This window comes from Marmota monax, unplaced genomic scaffold, assembly GCF_021218885.2.
Source record: "Marmota monax isolate L192 unplaced genomic scaffold, Marmota_monax_Labrador192_F-V1.1 WCK01_AAM20220418_F8-fsc00128, whole genome shotgun sequence".
NCBI lineage: Eukaryota > Metazoa > Chordata > Mammalia > Rodentia > Sciuridae > Marmota > Marmota monax.
Genome location: NW_026693452.1, coordinates 4,916,548 through 4,937,432, shown reverse-complemented (window position 1 = coordinate 4,937,432; position 20,885 = coordinate 4,916,548). Strand labels below are relative to the sequence as shown.

General features: G+C 34.0%; 1 protein-coding gene across 25 annotated transcripts in view; it reads right to left on the bottom strand.

The window, feature by feature from the left end:
* Sec31a (SEC31 homolog A, COPII coat complex component) overlaps positions 1-20,885 on the bottom strand; it is a 63,679-nt gene that overhangs the window by 11,424 nt on the left and 31,370 nt on the right. For 7 of the 25 annotated variants that reach the window (XM_058583424.1, XM_058583425.1, XM_058583427.1 and 4 more), the window contains 9 exons: positions 18,229-18,304; positions 17,609-17,787; positions 15,805-15,931; positions 14,723-14,868; positions 12,640-12,813; positions 9,559-9,732; positions 7,197-7,289; positions 6,382-6,505; positions 4,608-4,949 (listed from right to left, as the gene is read on the bottom strand). In XM_058583424.1, coding sequence (XP_058439407.1) covers positions 4,608-4,949; positions 6,382-6,505; positions 7,197-7,289; positions 9,559-9,732; positions 12,640-12,813; positions 14,723-14,868; positions 15,805-15,931; positions 17,609-17,787; positions 18,229-18,304 — 1,435 coding nt within the window. The remainder of the gene's footprint in view (positions 1-4,607; positions 4,950-6,381; positions 6,506-7,196; positions 7,290-9,558; positions 9,733-12,639; positions 12,814-14,722; positions 14,869-15,804; positions 15,932-17,608; positions 17,788-18,228; positions 18,305-20,885) is intronic. The other 18 variants (XM_046457665.2, XM_046457666.2, XM_046457669.2 and 15 more) reach the window with 5 other exon arrangements.

The following is a 20,885-nucleotide window of genomic DNA, read 5'->3' as shown; positions in this document are numbered from 1 at the left end:
ATATTTAACATGTAATACAGAGACATGTGGAAAATGAGAACTATTTTTAGTTCAAATAAACGTTATTCAAATCTTTTATCAAATAATATAGTTTATGGGCTGGGGTTGTAGTTCAGTGGTAGAGTGCTTGCCTAGCACGCATGAGGCACTGAGTTTGATCCTTGACATCACATAAAAATAAATAAGATAAAAGTATTCTGTTTATCTACAACTAAAAAAATTTTTTAAGTAAAAATTTAAAATAATACAGTTTTGCCAGGCACAGTGGTACATGCTTGTAATCCCAGTGGCTCAGGAGGTTGAGGTGGGAGGATCACAAGTTCAAAGCCAGTCTCAACAAAAGCATGGCACTAAGCAACTCAGTGAGACCCTGACTCTAAATAAAATACAAAATAGAGCTGGGGTTGTGGCTTAGTGAGTTCAATCCCTGGTCCCCCAACCCCCAAAAATATGTATATAGTTTTGTCCTACCTATAATTCTAACTCCTTTCAACTTTTCACTTTTATGACTTTAAACAGATTATTTAAACATGACTTTACAAACACAATTTAGCTGACATCTACTTTACAAAAGTACCCTTTAATAGTGAGAGTAGGTAAACAAGCTTCATGAAGCACATGGCTTGAAGACATTATACCAAGTGAAATAAGTCAGAAAATACCAAATGTTGCACAATTCCACTTATGTCAGGTACCTAGAACAGTGAAATACATAGAGACAGAAAGCACAAGAGCACCTATTGGAGGCTGGTAAGGATGGGAAGTTATTGCAGATAAAACAGGTACTCATTATCAGTTTACCAAATGAATGTTTTGCTTACTACAGAATTTGTTTCTCTAAGCCCTGGGCACATAACGCTATGGTTCATTAAGAGAAGGCTTGAAAATCTGTACATCTATCATGCATTATCTATAAGGAATTATCCATTAGCCAACAAGAATTTCTAAATCCTGGAGAAAAATCATATCCTAGACATTAGACCAATACAAAATTTCCAGTCACAATTATTTATATAACCTAAGCAAAATGTTTAGAAAATCCAAAAAGCTAGAATTGATTATTAAAATATAGGAGACTGTTAACATGCAAGAGTAACAAAGCAGCTAGGCATACATGCTGAAAAATGCTTGTTTGTTTGGCTTTTCTTCCCATTAGTCACTGTTTCTCAGCCAGGTTATAACACTGTGTTATTCTGTATATAATTAAGGATTAATCTCATGCCAAATGCACTTCAGCTTAAGGAAAAAAATATATACTCAGGTACACATTTGGTTTTGATTATAAAGTAACAAATGCTCAGAACTGTATTGCTAGATGATTTTTGTAATTTCAACCCCAAAATTTTGATATCACTAGAATAACTGGTATAGAAGTATGAACACAGGCTTTGAAACTGAGAGACCCAGGTTTGTATCTCAACTTGAGAGACTGTCACTATAACAATCCTGAGAACATTATGTAACTCTTAAAACTGGTTCCTCGTTTGCAATTAAAAAACAAAAACAAAAGCCAACAACAAAAACCATTCCTATTTGTCAAGGTCGTAAGAATGAAATAATAAAATACATAGCAAGTGCTAGATTATGTCCATAGTTGGCTCAATAAATGTTCATACCCTTCCTTACTTCCTTGTACTACTCTTCCCCCACCCCCGGCCCCCCGTACTGGGGATTGAACCCTTGGGTACTTAATCACTGTGCCAAATCCCCAGCCTTTGTTTTATATTTAATTTAGACACAGGGTCTTGTTGAGTTGCTGAGGCTAGCTTTGAAATCTTGATTCTTCTGCCTCAGCCTCCTGAGTTGCTAGGTTTAAGGTGTATGCCACTACACTTTGCACACTGCACCACTTTTTAAGTGAGGATTTACATGAATCCATACTACTTCTTTTACTCAATAACTCTGATCATTAACCCATTATTCAAAATGGACACTGTCTTCACTCATTCAGGTTTAAAAAGATATTCTTGGAACTCTACAATGAACTGGCAGCCCTCTCGAAAATATCAAACTATTGAAGTGTCTGTAGTGTATTAATGAAATTTTGTGTAGTAATGGACAATGCACATACATTAGTCCTCCCTTATTAACATTTCCATTTCCTGTGGTTTCAGTTACCCATGGTCAATCTTGGCCTAGAAATATATGGAACATTAATAATTCATAAATAATTGTGAAATAAATAATGCAAAAGTTTTGAATTGTGTCTCATTCTGAGTAGTCTGAAAATTTTGTGCTGTACTGCTTTGTCTGACCCCATACAACCAGAGATGTGAATCATCCCTTTGTCTAGGGTATCCTTACTGTATATGTGACTGCCAATTAATCATTCAGTAGCCCTTCTGGTTATGAGATCAATTGTCATGGTGTTGCAGCACAAAAGTAGGCAATGCTGGCAATTTTATTAGTTTATTGTTATTGTTGTTCTATTTTATTATTAGTTACATTTTTGTGTGTGCATGTGTGTGGTACTGGGGATCAAACTCAGGGGCACTCTACCACTAAGCTATATCCCCAGCCAATTTTATAATTTTGACGAAGGGTTAATAATAATAATAATTTTTTTTTAAAATAATTTTGCCCAGGTTGGCCTTGAACTTGAAATCCTCCTGCCTTTATCTCCTGAGTTGCTGGTATTACAGGCATGTGCCACTGTGTCTAGAGTTTTAAAAATTTTTCATTTTGAGACAAGGTCTCAATAAGTTGCTGAGGCTAGCCTTCATTTGTGATTCCTCTGCCTTGGCTTCCCAAGCTGCTGGGATCACAGGCATATGCCATCATGTCCACCTTATTAGTTACTCTCTGTTAATCTCTCATTGTGCCTAACGTATAAAAGTTTTATCAAGGTATGTACAGGAAAAAAACAATACATATGGGGTTGATACTACGGGTACTTTCAAGTATCCACGGGGGATCTTAGAATGTATTCTCTACAGCTAAGGGGAGAGGACAACTATAGTATACCGTGTGTATGATTTTTTTTATTCTCTGGATTTTATTATTACATGTCAGAGAAGGGGCAAGGAGATGTGTATAACTGGGATCAATTATCCCTAAGACTTAAAACGTAGTAATAATTTAAAAATACTTTATATTCATTTTTTAAGTCATATTATCAGAAAAAAATATTTCTACAATAGATTCTATTTTCTGATAAATAAATTAATTATAAATTAAAACCACTGCTTAGCATATATGATGAGAAAAACATATGCTGGACTCCCCCAGGAGAGTTTCAAGTATTAGAGTAAAGCAGGTCTTACTGTTCAAAACTATCAGTTATAATTTAAAAGGAAAACTACTTTCAAATAATCACACCTAACTTTAAAAAGTTCTTAGTACTTGGCAGTCATTGTCCCTAAATGCTTTGACTGTATTAAAGCATTCAATCCTTGTAATAAGCATATGAGTGGGTACCATTATCATTCTTTGAGAAAACTGAGGCTTAAAGAAGGTAAATAAACAACTCACAATCACAAAACTAGAACGATCATAAAACTAGAACATAGTAAAGCTGGGAACTGGGATACAAACCTAGGCAATCAAATTCCAAGGCCTGATTTCTTAACCTCTATGTAAGTGGTTCTAAATCCTATTTGATTAATTGGTTTCTTTCTTTACACAACACATACTGGAGGCCCCTTTTACTATCCTTAAGTGAAAAGCACATAACATAAACTAACCATAAAAAAATTAACATACTCTAAGTATAATACAAATGAATGATAAAAAGAATTTATAAAATGTGTATTTCACTGCTAAACAATGATAGGTAAGCAAGATGATGAATAAATCAATTAGCTTGATTTAATCATTTCCACATTGCATATATGCATCAGAATCACACTGTACCCCACAAATATATACAATTATGACTTGTAAATCAAAAATACTATTAATAAAAATATATAGTTTGCTAAAAAAATTATAAAGTTATGATCTTAATTAGAAATGTTCAGCTACAATAATACTAGTAGACTAAAAAATATGTCTACAAATTTCCAAAATGCCTGAAGAGGGCAGTATTTCCCTAATGGAGAACCACTATCCTACTGTTTAACAACTAAACTGTCTTGTAGGATCTCATTGTCAAGAGCTGTATTCTCTTACTTTTTTTCTTGGTCAAGGATACTGAGATTACTCTGCAACTCCACAAATAAACATTATTATAAAATTTGTACAAACTCATTAAGACCATATATTATTTCCTTTCCATTAATGAATTTAAGGTGCAAATAATTTTTAAAATTGAAAACTTTTCAGGAAGAACAGAGATCACCCTTTATTCAAGTAAAGAATTTAGTGTTAACTAAATCTGATTTCAACTATAACTTATCTTTCCAATTAATTCCTTACCACCTAACTTAAGTTCAATGGCAGATTATACACTCTTACTCTTTTGGAGCTCTAAAACTTTCCTCAATTGATAACTGAAGTTCATTATGGGAGAATCAGTTTTAGAATTTTTAGAAATCATTTTAGAATTTGTTATAAAAACTCAAGACTTCATATTACCCAGTTTACAAACAGAAATAATAGCCTCTCCATCCACCCATCTGTTCATAAAAAACATCAGGGAGCCAAACCAAAGCCCTTTAAGCGCAGACCTGTTCTTTGGGACGCAGGCAGCTCACTGGCAGCAGGCAGTGTACCTGTTGTTCCAGGAGGCAGTGCATAAGCTGAAGATGATGGTGGAGCTCCTGGTCCGCCATGCTGGAAGGATGCTCCAGAGGAAGGGGGAGGAGGGAAAGAAGCAGCAGGGCTGGAGGTAGGTGAAGAGGCCTGGTGCTGTGGTGTGTATAGCTGAGACTGCCCAGAATAGGAAGAAGCAGAAGATATGTAAGGGGTGTTAGGGTAAGCGTTTGAAGCAGGAGGAGCAACAGGCTGCTGAGGTCGATACATTGCTGACCCCCCTGTTCCGAAGGAATACTGCTGGGCTGGTTGATAAACTATACCAGGGAGAAGAAACAGAAATTTTAATTAGTTACAAATTTATTCAGATAGCAACAGAAAACCAAAAATTATCATTCTATGGAAATGATTTTAATCATTACTATAAATTAAAACCCAAAATTAACACTTATGTGCTGGGGTGTAACTTGGTGGTACAGTGCTTGCCTAGAATATATGAAGCCCTGGGTTCTATCTCCAGCACAGTAAAAAAACCCCAAACAACAACAAAAACAACTCGTGCTTTCTGAGGCTCAGATGCCCGAAATATGCTCAAAATCATTAGCTCCAGTATTTGAAAACTGCCACACCCAGACTGCTGTTGATTATGAAAATCTTTGAACCGAAGAGCTAGAAGACCTTTTTCTAATTTCACTGTTTCTGTGAGAAGATTGCAGTTATACCCACTAACCACCAGATGGAACTATGCAAGATGTACTCAACCCGAGTGAGTATCAGCATTTTGGTGGTCCTTTAAGACCTCCCTGGTTTTATCCCTGACCCAGATTAGGGGGACAGATTAGGGGGATTTTAACACCATCACATTCTAGGTAACCAGGAGTACTTTTGAACCTCTATAGAGTGAATCTTGAAGTACTGTGAAGACAGCACTTCTATACTGAGTACACGAGTGAAAGGTTTTATCAAATTTGTATTCATAAGAACAACTACTTTAGCACAGAACACACTCATTAGAATTAGTTCTTACTCTTTTCTATTAAAAAAAAACATGCCAATAGTAGATACATATCATTATACATTTGTCAAAGCCCATGGAAGGTACAAAATCAAGAGTACACACTAATGTAAACTACATAATTTGGGGTGATAACAAGGCACTGATGTAGGTTAACTGATCTGTAACAAATAATCTCCTGTGGTGGGAAATGTAGATAATAGGGAGATTGTGCCTCGTGGGCACAACGTACTCTCTGCTTAATTTTGCTGTGAACCTAAAACTACTTAAAAATACAAAGTCTATAACACTAAATGAATACAATGGAAAAAAACAACAAATGTCCCTTGAAGCCAATCTTCCAAAATGGTTTGTGTCATCATTCCTGAAGGAAAAGAATATGTGCCAAATTGTTTTTAAAATTCTATTTCTTTATACCAAAATCATAGGACACTTGACTCCCTTTAACGGGTCTTAATAATAGCTTCAGAACAGGAGGCAACTGTTTCAAAAGAGTAATACCAGAAGTCCTTCTATAATAATAGAAGCATGCTGATTCAGGATGCCTCTTAGGGAAACCATGTTTCTCTAGAACCCCTCTTCTAGAAAGGAGTTCCTATTCAGGACTCCTATCAGAATGGTTCTTACTTTATTTGTCAAAATTGACTTGGCCTTGGCTTTAGTGCTTCAGAGTAAATAGTTACTACATGAAATAAGACATGTTGCTATCAAGACTTCAGGGTCACATTACTTACGCTGTGGCTGTGGATAAGGTGGTACCTGGGGGTGCATATGACCTTGAGATGTAGGAAGCTGAGTAGCAGCATTTGGATTAATATTTTCATGCATTACAAAACCTGGGGGTGGAGGATTTTCTCCCTACAAAATGAAAAAATGGTAAAAACGAGGATTACATTTGAGACAAAGAACCTTAACAGATGGCTTTATAATCCCTGAAATGGGATTCCATATTTATTTAGAAAACTATCCCCCACAACTTTATTGTATAAGAAGCACTGCATTTTGCATGTACTATCTACAGGATACCATATTTTCTAAGCAATATATTCTGAATGATTTAAAGATCAGACGATCCAAAATAATTGTAATGAATGACAAAAGATGCTAACAGCCTCATAAATAGTGTCAATAAATTGATGGTAAGTCACCAGGATTTTCCATCTCTACAAATTTCCATCCATTACTCCACACTCAGCAAATATAAATATAAATACTATAATTAGCTTTCTTTAGTTTCTGCAATGCTAAAAAAATAAAAAATAAAGAAGAAGAAGAAGAAGAAGAAAGAAAAAAAGAAGTCTTTGGTAAAAATCAGATTTAAATCACTGATATTTTTTTTTAGCTCAGGTCAATTCAGAACTGCAAAAGTAGAGGTAGGATAAGGACATATATTGCCTTAAATATTGTCTCTTGCATCCTAAAAGCAGTAAAATGCAATAAATAGGATGCAGAATAAGGGTGGGGTAAATTGAGGAAGTTGGGTAGATATAAAACCACATATATTCAGGTGAGCAGAGTCCTGCTCAAAGAGGAATAATGAAGGATATACCTGTGTGTCAGAGGGAGAGGCTGCAGGTGGATGGCTGGGAAGGGCAGTAGGAGTTTTGTTACTCCAGGTAGTAACAGTAGGGGCAATTCTAACCTGAATTGAACAAAGAAATACCAATCACAGAAAATAAAAAAATGAAAACATTAAAAGAAGAAGGTAAGAAAACTCAAAAGGTATTAATAGCTAGACGCAAAGCAAAAAGTAAAAGTAGCAAGGGAATATATATTAGGCAACTGCTTTCAATTTAGCTGGGATTCCAAAAGAAAAATAATCACAACAAAACTGGGAGGGAGAGGCATGAAAAAAATCAATATGAAAACTAAATCAAAACACAGAAACAATGCCATTCAAGCATCAAGAATAAGTAGGGAAAGTGAGGTCCTATAAGTAGGGTAAGAAAGACATTCTAAAAAATGAGTAAAATAGTGATTTTTGAAGCATTAATAGTACTCATGCTACTAGTAATCTGTAAACATACTGCTTATAAGCTCCTTTTTTTATTTTTAATTTCAGCAGAGCCACAAAATTCACCTTAGTCCCATGCAAGGCTTAAAAACCACACAATCATTGAGAATATTAAAGCTAAATACTATAGATCACCCAGAATAATTCCCACCCTTTATCATTAAGAATGCAAGGCCCAGAGCTGTGAAGGGGCTTGTCAAGATCCGTACAACTCACTGGTCATGAAGCTTGGACCAATTCCAGGTCTCCCAAGTCCCAGGATAGTGTTTTCTATACCATATCATATTGCTTACTCTGAACTCTAGTGATTTTCCATTATTTTTCAAGTCATTAAAATCCTTCTTGTTATGTAAATCTTTAGTGAAACTCCAATATACACATAAAAATAAATGCAATCGAACTTGTGCTGGTTGAAGTGGGAGTGAAACTCCTACTAATCTAGCCTCCCTTTTAACCTTTACCTGCCTGTAAACTTGTTTTAAAATTGTAAGCCACTTGTCTTCATTCATTCAGCATATATAAGCTTCAATCCTGAAAACCACTGCTTGACTTATGGTACAATTTATTTTTATGTTCTTAAAATATAAGATGGGTAAATCAAAGTGTAACAAAAATCCTCCAATGTTTTTACCTTTTCCCAGAAAGACAGATGAACCCAAAGACATAAATAGTAAACATTCTCTCTTCCCAATGTAGAGCTTACTTACCTTACTTCAGTAACCTGAGAGACAGTCTAGCCTAAATACAGAGTGCTTGAAAGTTGTAATCCAAACTTGGCCATTAAGCAGCCACACAATGTTAAGAAATTAAAACTCTCATGTCTTAAAACTCTGGTGGTTGCTTGACAACCGGGCCTCTCAGTTTTCCTAGCCATCATCTGATCTGCCCCACTTATGTCACAGACTTTCTAATACAATCTCCACAAGGATAGGGATTTTGTGTAAATTGTTCACCAGGATACTTCCAATTACTAGAACAATGTTAGGTACTCACAGTAGGTCTTGATAAACAAAATGAATTAAAAAATAGAGTGTTCTTGGCAGTTAACAGTTATATACAAATGTAATCTGTCCTGATTAAATAACAAAAGTTTTCTATGATTTTATATTAAACTTTGGGATAAAATATAAAAAGGTCCTGTCAATCCTATCACCAATTTGCTCTATTAGGCAGGGTATCTTTGCTATCAATCAAGACTAATTGATACTTAAGGAAAAAACTTTTCATTTAAGGACATGAAGGCTATCTGTTGGTCTGGAAATATATAATTTTTTACACGAAACAGTAAAAGACAATACAACCATATTTTAAATATCAGTTATTTAAATAAAAACAAAAATTATTAATCATTTCTATGTGACCTCCAACTTCATAAACCTTCAGTAAATTCACTATTCTCTATTGTTCAAGTTGTCCAAAAGAAAAAAAGTTCATATTCTGGATATTAGCTATTGTATGGATAGAGAAAATAAAGTAAACTATGCTATTAATGGAGAAAGAATGCTTAAAAAGGCTACTTTCTAAAAATAGTTTATAAAATTAAATCACTATTAGGATTAATTCTGCTACTTAAAGCTTGTTAGATGAATCAAATAGAAGTTTCAAGAACAGAGAGAGGTACATGTGTAAGGAAAGCCTAACTCAGAGAGAAACAACAGATTTCCCTAGAGAGCTTAAACCTAACTTATATCTAAATTATAATCTGTTTGAATAGATTAAAAGGATTTTCATATGCAGATAAGAAATACCACTTTCAAGAATCTAGAAAGTATAACTGTTAACACAATATGTTATCTACTTTAACCACATCAGAAGATCTTTTAACCAACAATCTGAAACTATCAATTTGAATTGAAATGCATAAATGTTCCCACTTCATTTGGACTACATTACTCACATGGGGATAATATTGTTGAGTTTGAACTCTTTGCATCTGTGGGTGGCCAGCAATTGGTCCAGGCCTGCCCTTAGATAGCTGCTGCCTCTCATAAGGAATTTTAGGTGATTCCTGTCCTGGTATAGGCTCTCCTTGTGCTCTACAAAGTCTGTCGCGAAGCTGCACAATGTTTGGCTATAAAAAGCAATGAATGGAAGAAAACAAAACAAATAAAGTTCAGTCAACTTTATGATAGCATGCTGATTTTCTTAAAGCAATCTAATCATTCAAGAGATTCACTTTTTGTTCACATGCCGTGAATGCTACAACAGACCCTGACACTTGAGGACTCAACTCATGTTTCTAATATGACTGGCACTAAACATCCATGACATATAGTACAACTTGTAATTTAACTGCGAGAAGAAATCTACTGGCCCAGCAAAAGAAGATATTTTTGAAATATACTAAAATTATAAGACATCAGGGCTGGGTTGTGAGGCGCTGGGTTTGATCCTCAGCACCACATAAAAATAAATAAATAAATAGATAAATAAAGGTACTGTGTCTAACTACAATTAAAAAATAAATATTTAAAAAAACTGTAAGACATCAAATTTAGATCTGTAGCTTGTACAGATCTACAATTATACAAATTTACAAGTTACCCATTATATATACAGTTAACATATATATCGACCATATATATGTTCCAGGTGTTAAAAAAAAAAAGCAATATGCTAAAATATTCCAGAAATATTTTTAATATCTTTTTTTAGAAATAATATTATCCCCTCCTCCCATGTACATATTACTTCTCAGAAACATGAAGATATTATCCATGTCCTCATCAATTACAGTATATAGAAAATAAACAACTCATATCCTGTGAACAATATATTCTCTATCTTTTTAAAACAATAGACTTTTTTTTTATGTTAGTTCAAGAATCGTTTCAAGTTTTATTTTTTGGATCAAATCAATATAGTCTTTGTTTACAGGTAACTCCCTCACTCCAACCCCTAAAAAAAATTTCTGTATCCTAAGTGATAAACTCTTCTTGTACATTCAGCAAACTTTATATTGGAAAAGAAAAAGAATAATTGAGATAGGTATTTACTCTCGTGAACAATAATAAATCTAGCTGAGCTTCTACACCTTGCTTTGCGATGATGTTTGCATAAAATAAATCACCTCTTATCAAGTTATAATGGTAATTTCTTGAAACGTAGATATGAAAGCAATACACTTCTAAAAAATATATATATAATCCTATAAATTTGTAAAAGGTTTAAAGTGGCCATTTACTTTCAAGATATTATCAGGCATGGTGGTGCAAACCTGTAATCCCACTAACTTTGGAGGTTTGAGGTCTGCCTGGGAGACTTAATGAGACCCTGTTTCAAATAAAAAAATAAAAAAAGGGCTGGAAATGTAGTGGTAGAGTATCCTTATGTTCAATGGTAGAATTATATACTACAATGATAACACAAAGTATTGACATGTTCTTCAGAAAATGCAGCGTCTATTGATATTTAAGAGGAAGTAACATCAATATTATGCCCATTTGCTTAAAGAATATCCTTTAAAGTCCAAAGAAAAGATTAAGAATAATGTATCAGACATGCATGTGATTATATATCATACTAAAAATAAAACATTTACTCTTAAGACCAGATGATCTAAAGGTCTCAGATGAAGTTGATCTTAAAATAAAGGGTCTTTTATCTCAACCTAACAATGAGCCCTTACTAAATAAGAGTTTTATAAACTATTGTGGAAAAGTCACCATATATTTCTGTTCTATCTAATATTCCTATTAACAATTTAGAAGGATATGCGCTGAATCCTACAGTTAAGTATATATAAAACTAACTAGTTAGTCATACCCACACAGTTACAGAGTGTACGTGTATTTTTACTTAATAAAGCTTATTGATAATTCCCTAGAACAGATAAAATACTAAAAACAAATGACAACAAATAAACAAAGAAAGAAAACCTCCATATATGCTCCAGAACTGTGTAAGCATGACTATCTAGTTGGTAAAGCACTTGTATGATGACATGGGCTTGATCCCCAGTACAGCAAAAAAAAAAAAAAAAAAAAAACCAGAAAAAAAAAAAAGACAAAATAAAATTATAAACAGTACAGATGCAATAAAATGTCTGCAAAGCTCCAAATCAAGCTCCATCAGACATAAAATACAAACATAAATATCCTACTTATGGACAAGTTTCCTCAAGCCCTACCATGCATGCTCTGGATTAAACTTTCCCTTTCTGGTGTTCCCATAGCATCACTACCTCTATCACAGTATTTTTACTTTTGGAATCGCATTTACTATTTTAAAGCCTTCAAGAACTTGGCAATCTGATCATTAGTCTATACCCAGTCACTTGTTGAATTAAAACAAATATTAAAAAGTCTGAGTTTCTCTGTATATCAAATAAGGACAATAAACTAGAAGTAATAGAGTCTACCCTACCTCGAATACTTAAAAAATATTCTTGCCCATAAACAGTATCAAATTAAAGCAAAATGCACAATGAATTTCATCACTAATATTTGGGGTGACACATACGGGAATTTAAAATTTTTAACAATCTCATTTGTCTGAATTAACATTTATAGCTTTTCAACAGAGAAGATTGTAGGAATCTTTTTTTTTCTTTTAGTTATACGTGGACACAATACCTTTATTTTATTTATTTATATGTAGTGCTGAGGATCGAACCCTCACACATATTAGGCGAGCGCTCTATTGCTGAGCCACAACTCCAGCCCCCTACAAAGAATCTTATATGAAGAATTAGCTTTAGAAACGACAAGTTGGTCTTTTCCTCATTCAGTCCTAAAGTACTACAAATACAAAGGGATCTATCATACCTCAAAACATTCTCTCTCTGACACAGCATGGATACATCTAAAATGATCCTTGAAGAATATCAATAGCATTTACCTATAGTTAGGTGATAGTAATTCAACTGCTCCATAACATTCACCTACTAGTATGTATATATTTAATACCAAGTGCTATCTACCGGACTCTACTCATTTATACATTAAAAGAAAGAAGATAAGTTGTTAATCCTAATTACCTGGTTGGTGTTGTCAGGAAGAAAAGCCAAGGCTGCGGCAATACTACCCTGGGCTGCCAACAAATTGGCATACTGACTCATCTTTTCAGCCAAGAGAACTCCTACAGTATTAGTGTCCATGGCTTGCGTGAGTTGTACAGCTTTCCGCAGGATGACAACTTTCTCGATTAGATCCTAAGTGAGAAAAGGAAGGGAGTGTGAGAGATACTAAGACCATGCATATGAGAGGAAGCAGGAAACAACAGTTACTGATTTCCAAAACTTCCTGAAAGTATAGCAGCTATTCAGATCCTTGTTTAAATATATGAAATAACTGCTGACCACTATATAGGTAATTGAAATAGAAGTAAGGAGAAAGAAGGTCTCTTTTTACTCATGGACAGGGTATAGGTCACCACCTTCTCCCAAACATCCTTAAGCTGCCAAATACTTGTAATCTAAAACAAACAAATACACAAAGTAAAAAACAGGCAGATATTCAAAGTTCCTAGCATGCAAAAGAGGAACTATGAGTGAAAACATCTTACCATCTATCCTCTAAAACTGTTACTACTATGAAATGACTCATAGACAAGGGCACATGACCTCCAAAGGGACTTGGTATATGCTATCGTTTGGAGCCTGATTTGGAGCCTTGCAGACATTTTATTGTGTCTGTACTGTTTATAATTTTATTTTGTCTTTTGTTTTTTTCTGGTTTCTTTTGCTGTACTGGGAAGCAAGCCCAAGTTATCATACATGTTAAGCAAGTGCTTTACCAACTAGATAGTCATGCCCACACAGTTCTAGAACATACAAGTCCATGTATTGAAGGCTTGGTCCCCAGGGTGGTGCTATTGAGAGGTTGTGGAACCTTTAAGAGGGAGGTCCGCAGGTCATTGGGGCATGCCCTTGAAGGGGACTGTGAAAAGGGACTTTGTTTTGCTTCCTGGCTCATTCTGTAAGTGGTCTGCTCTGCCATGCATTCCTGGAGTATGTGCTACCCTTGCCAGAGGCCCAAAGCCATTGATTATCCAATTTTGGACCAAAACCTCCAGAACCATGAGTCAAAACAGTTTCTCTTTACTATCCCATATATTTCATTATAGTAATGCAAAGTTGACTAAAATACTATTGTGACTCAAGTTCCTCAAGTTGCTTTTCAATACCAATTCTTTCTGCAAGCGTAAGCCAAACTCCAGGTAGAAGGCATAAGAATGTCCTACCCACTTGCCCTTTACAAGTACACAAGCTAAAAAGTAAAAAACAGGGCTTTTCTCTAAGAAGTACTTGGAAAATCTTGGTGTCCTAATTGATTTTTTGTTTCAACAGAATGATCTTTAAAGCAACAATTTTACTGATAAAATCTCTTTCCAGAGAGGAAAAGAAATATTACACTAAAATATAGTGAGACTCTGCTCGTTAAATTTTTTTTGGGAAAAAAAAAAAAAAAATATATATATATATATATATATATATATATTTACACAGTACCTGAGAACAGTCACCAATTTTTACTTCCTCTCTTGCCTGGTACTGGTGCTACAGGGAATTCCATTTACCTGTTACTTTCTTTTTCCCTTAACTGTGAAGATTTTCGATTGGTATTGAGGATGTCTCCTATTCCTTAATCCTTGCTTCTTTCCTTGCTCAAGGCAAAGGGAGTCAATGAAGGCAAAAGAATCGTGAGGAAAAAGAGGGAACCCTATGGCTATTTTCAGTGTTCCTGTCACCTGCTTCCCCCAATAAACTGCCAAATCATAACCTTGATTTTATAAGCAGCTGCAACCCCATTTTACTATACTATTATCTCAAACTTTGCTTCTTCAAAGATTGCATATAATTATCCAGTAAAAATTTTCTAGGGACTGCAATTGTGGCTCAGCGGCAGAGTACTTGCCTACCATGTGTGAGGCACTGGGTTCAATCCTCAGCACCACATAAAAATAAAGATTAAAAAAAGAAAAAAACTTCCAGAAGGTAAATAAGTAGGGTGAAAGCAATAATTTTATAGAACAAAAGGACTTCTAGAATATAACTTGCTCATAAGTAAGATGAAAGAAAACATCAAGAAGTAAGCACCTTTTTGTTCAAAAATACTAACCTGAAGGGACAATGGGTTGCTACCATCTTGAGCTTTAGTCCAACATGCAACTAGTTTCTCTACATTCCCTGCACAAATGTAGCACAAACATGCCTGAGTCTGCAGGAGGCTATCTCCTTCACTTTCAAGCCTGGCTCCCAAAAGATCTACAAATCAAGAGGAAAACATCATAAGATTATACCCAAGACAATCTGTACGTAGGGTTCTGAGCAGCTCAATACTTTCAGAGATTTAGATTTCACAACCAATAAGCAACAGGGAGAAATAAAGTCACTCTAAATACTCAGTAAATATTTATTTGCTAAATGAATGGAAGTGGATGACAAATTATATATAATAATCAATTTCATAAGACTCTATATCTAGTTGTAGAACTGATTTCCATCAATTATGTTAGAAAAAAATAACATGGAAACAAATACATGAACACAAAACTATTAGTGGCGCATTTAGAATAGTCTTATCAATGGCAGCTAGGTCTGCTATAAATTATTTGTGAAAATACAGTTAGTATCTTACAATTTTCATATTCACAAAAGCAAAAGATATTTCAAGATAGCAAACTGTTGTTTACTCATGTGAGCAGTCTTAAGCTTCTTTTCTTGCAAATAATATTTATTCCTTACCCCACCAATTTAGTCATGCTATATATGACAATTTTTACTGAAATATTGTAATTCCCTTTTTACTTTTCATTTTGAGACAGGGTTTCATTAAGTTGTCCTGTCTGGCCTCCAATTTGAAATCATCCTGCCTCAGCCACCTGAGTAGCTGGGATGACAAACATGTGCCACTGCACCTATATTGATTAATTTTTATCATAGCTAACATTTATTAAGTGAGAGTTGCTTTTGTGTAAATTGAGATTAGAAAATAATTTTTCCTATAATTATAGCTAGTAAGTAGGAAGCAAGTTTCCAATTCTGGTCTGAAATCAGACTTACTAAATAGTATTTTTAAAAATAATGGAAGAATGTAATTCCTAATAAAATTTGTCATTAATTTCATTATAATAATTTTAATTACAATAAAATTACCATGTCATATATGTAATATAGTAAAATGTAACATTTACTTCTTACCACACAGGGCTGAAAATTCATCTGGTTTAGCGTAAGTCAATACTGCAGCTAACGCCTCTCTCCAATTTTTAAGATCACAGGATTGAACAATCTCTTTCCAATTCTTCATCACGACTGCAGTGATGAGCTTAGGCAAGAAAAATAAAGGTAAAATTGAAAGTGTTTAGCATATTAGTGAAAATTAAGTCTGGATAAGCAATCATTTTTCAAAACAACAACTTCATGTCAAATTAAGCAGCAGCAAAGAGAAGTATATTCTGGAACCAAAGGACATAGCAAACAGTATTATTTTCCTTAAAACAAGAAAATCACCAACAAACAGTTTACAAAGCAATGAGATGAAAACATTTAACAGGAAGATGTGACCTGGTCTAATGTAGATTTTTGAGAGATAATTAGAAAGACAAACAGGAAATAACTTCATCAAGAAGGGGAAAGTTCCATGTATGTATAATATGTCAAAATATACTCTACTACAGGGCACGGTAGCACAAACCTATAATTCTAGTGTCTCGGAGGCTGAGGCAGGAAGACTACAAGTTCAAAGCCAGCCTCAACAAAAAAACAAGGTACTAAGTAACTCAGTGAGACCCCCGTCTCTAAATAAAATACAAAATAGGGCTGGGGATGTGATTCAGTGGTCAAGTGCCTGTGAGTTCAATCCCTGATACCCCTCAAAAACAAACAAACAAACAAAAAAACAACTCTACTGCCATGTATACCTAAAAAAGGAAAAAGCATTCTAAGCGAAAGTAAAACCAGGTACAAAGATCCAGGGAGAAATAAACATGAAGTGAGTAAGAAACTGGAAAGCAGGCAGTATGCTAAAACATAACAGGGAGAGAATAACATGAGCTGAGGCTGGGAGACTGATAGCAAACAATGTTGGTGGGACTAAACACTGGTACAATTTTTGCAGAAAATAATTTCCACAAAAATTATATTTTTTTAAGATATTAAAAGAAATATCAAGCAGGAGTCTTAAAAATGTTTAGGCCATTTGTGCCAGAAATTCCTCTCCTAGTACTGTAGGTAATCAATCAGATATGTGCACCAATTTTTAGGCATAACAAAGGTTTTTAATCACTGTACAAATAATGGTGGTTACCTGTATGAGGAAAACATTAGAATATGCCTAACATCCTTCCCATAAGATAATATACAGTAATTAAATTTTTTTGTAAGAATCTTTAATGATGTGGGAAAATGCTTATAATGTTAGTGACAATATAAACAAAACCACACACACATAGCAAGGTGTAGTGGTGCATGCCTGTAATTCCAGCTACTCAGGAGGATCTTGAGTTTTAGGCCAGCTGGGCAATTTAGTGAGAACTTGTCTTGAAATTAAAAAAAAAAAAAAAGAATTATGAAAGTGTTGGGTGGTGTAGTTCAGTAGTAAAGCACTTGCCTAGTGTATGCAAGACCCTGGGTTTAATCCACAGCACTGAAAAAAGAAAAAATCATACACATATATCTACCTATCTATATGGAAAGATATAGGGAAAGCTCTGCACTAATATACTGTTAGAATTAGGTGGTGCTAGAAATTTAACCTTTAAAGTTTTTTATATTAAACTTTTATACAGAATATGAAAATATGTTTAGTTTTTAAATTCTACACAGAAACAACAAAAACTGGAATAATCACACTAATGCCAAAAACTATCTCTGGGTCAAAAAATTATGGATGGGTTTCTAAAAATTCATTACTGTGTTCTGAATCTCAATTATCCACAATAATAGAGAATTACTTATACAACCATAAATATGTTACTGTTTATTTATTTTGAAAATAACATACCCTGGTAATTTTACTTTGGGATTTTGCAAAGTATTTTCTCTGGGTTCGAGCCAAGAGTTCTTGTCCACCTGCTATGGCCAATATTATGGCATCAGCCATTCGGTTATCATGTAAACAAAGGTCAACAGCACTCTCAAAATTACCCGTCAGTAAAGCCTGAGTAATTAAACCATCAATATCTGCAACAAGGAAACAATACAACCATATTAAAGAGGGCTTGTTATCAAAAATAGCTATAATAAAAAAAGTACACACATCAATTTTTATACATAGACATGAACTGAGAACACAATGCTAATTTTTTAATACTGGAGGATTAAATTTCAAACACAAACTGTTAGTATTTAAGTATTTAAGGAAGAGATCTGTAGAAATATATTAAGAAGCACATAAAATAACACTATTTACAGATTACCTAAGTGGATTGATAAAGATCATTTAGGTGTCAAAATGTACCATCCTTCTGAAAGCACCAATTACATATGGTATATAGTAACCAAGTTCTTTCTCAACTCTCTACCATCTTTGACAAACATTTCTAACTTAAATTTCTGGGCCATTTGCTTTCAGTTTTTTGTTTTTTTTTTTTAAATATTAAAATAAAACCAATAGGCACTTACCCCCACTGATGGAGATATTAAATGTTCCCCCAGAGGAGGGTAGAAATTCATATTCATGTTTTTCTTCTTTAATGTGCTAAAGAGATGGAAAAGGCATCATGTTAGCCAAAATGAACCCATGGAAGTTATTCCAGAAAAGTTCTCATGTTTAAATTTACACAAAAATCTATGACTTCCGGAAGTATCAATCACCATTATATAATTATAAGTAAAATTCAAAGTCATCAGAAATAATGTTCAATAAACTCAGTGTATACATTCATTATAGATACCTGAAAAATTACTGAAACTGAATAATCTTTGATACCTCAACTATGAGTGCCTTGAAGTACACAAAACATACATATTTTAAACTATATTATCATATTTAGATTTAAAACAACCCCACTTCAACTTATCTAATAACTCCTACATGCCAGGTTTGGTGAACTCTGCTTCGACCTACAGAGATGCTGGGATTATAGGTGTGTACCACACACAGGGATTGTCTTGAATCTGCTGATTGCTTTGGTAGCGTTGAGAACATTTTAACAGTACTAACTGCTAAACTATGAACATGTATATCTTTTTCAATAGCTTTTATCAGTGTTTTATAGTTTTCAGTGCATAGGTCTTTCACCATCTTCATTAAATCTATTCTAAGTATTTTATTTGGGGGGTGCTGTTTTAAATGACACCATGTTCTTAATTTTTTTCCTTCAGATAGTTCATTGGTATATAGAAAGGCTATTGATTTTTGCTATATTGATCTTCTATCCTACAAATTTACTGAATTCCTGTGTTTGTTCTAAGATTTTTTTGGTGGAGTCTTTAGGGTTTTCTATATGCATGACAATATAGTTTGTAGACAGGGAAAATTAAACTTGTTCTTTAAAAAAAAATTGAATCATGAAAAAAATCATTAGATGTCCTTAGTATGAAAGCAATATATGGGTTAGAGATGTAGAGATGTGGCTCAGTGATAGAGTACTTTCCTAGCATGCACAAGGCACAAGTCTGATTCTTGGTACCGTTTAAAAAAAAAAAAAAAAAAGCCAGGCTGGGGACATAGCTCAGTTGGTAGAGTGCTTGCCTAGAATACACAAGGCCCTGGGTTCAATCCCCAGCACCCCCCCCCCAAAAAAAAAAGCCAATCTAAAAGAGATATTTTTGTATTTGGGTATATTTTTATATACTCCAATTCAATTATGTGTGTCATGTTTTTTCAAAGTAGATCTGAAACAGCAGGCTAGTCTGATAAAAATACATACAGTTCTTTTACAAAATTCTGAGACTATAGGTCGAACATCTCTAATTTATAAATCTGAAATCCTAAATGGTCTCAAATCTGAACTTACTTATTTTGCAGTACTGGGTACTGAACCCAGGGTACTTTACCATGAGCTATATCCTCAGTCCCTTTACTTTTTCATGAAGGGTCTCACAAAGTGGTCTAGGTTGACCTCAAACTTGCGATCCTCCTTGCCTTCTAAGTAGCTAGGATTTCAGGTATGTGTGACCATGCATGCCTGGCTGAAATCCAAAAAGATTTTAGTTAGATTTTAGATTAGAAATGCTCAATTTTTAAGTCTATACAAATATTTTAAATCTTCCCTTTTTAAAGAAAAATGCAGTTCATCTGAGATAAAATATCTGCCTTCTATGCTTGTGTTACCTACACAACTGAATGAAAAAGCACCCAGTATTTAAAAATCAAAGGCATTTTGGAATTGGGTCATTTTAGTGCAGAGCACAGCACAGCCTCAACTAAAAAGTATAATTGATGTTGACTATAGTAAAAGAATAACTAACCCTCACTGGCTTTCACCAACTAAAGAGAAGTATTTTAGAATCTAAAAACTCAAAATAATTGAGAAGGTAAGCCAGTCACATTAAGGAATAAATCAGAGATATAGGTCTGATTATTTTCACTAATAATTATACAGAAAAAAAATTTAACAATATTTCCCATATTGCTTTCTAAACTCAACTAACCATTATTTTACACACTTCTAAAACATACATGGCCAAAAATGTGCAATTTTTAATGTACTGACTACCTTTGATATATAAACTACTACATTTGACAAAAGAATATCAAGATAAAAGGGAAGAGCCAGGGGCGGTGGCAGTGCATGCCTGTAATCCCAGTTACTCAGGGGGCTCAAATGAGGCAGGAGGATGGCAAGTTCTAAGTCAGCCTTAGCTTTAATAAGCTATTAGTAACAATTTAGTAACACCCTGTCTCAAAAGAAAAAAAATAAAAAGGGCTGGGGATGTAGTTCACTGGTAGAGCATTTATCTAGCAAGTGCAAGGCAATTCTGAGTTCAGGAGGTAAAAAAAGATAAAAGGGCATATTTTACACCCTTGAAACAATGTTTTTCAGGTACTCAAAGTACATACTGACAATTATTGATTCGTTATACATACTATTTTTACCTATTATTCATGAATATAATCTCAAATGGTCTTTTATTTGATAACACATAATCTAGATGTACAAAATTAAAGTACGACATATATATATCTACAATTCTTTCTAGGTATTCCCAAAATTAGTTCAAAATTTTTAGTAAAATTTTGTTCATATCCTTTACTTCCTTAAATAAGTGCTAGGAAGTCCATTTATAAGGAAAATGTTTTTAATAGTCATTTTGCAGTAGTTTAAATACATTGG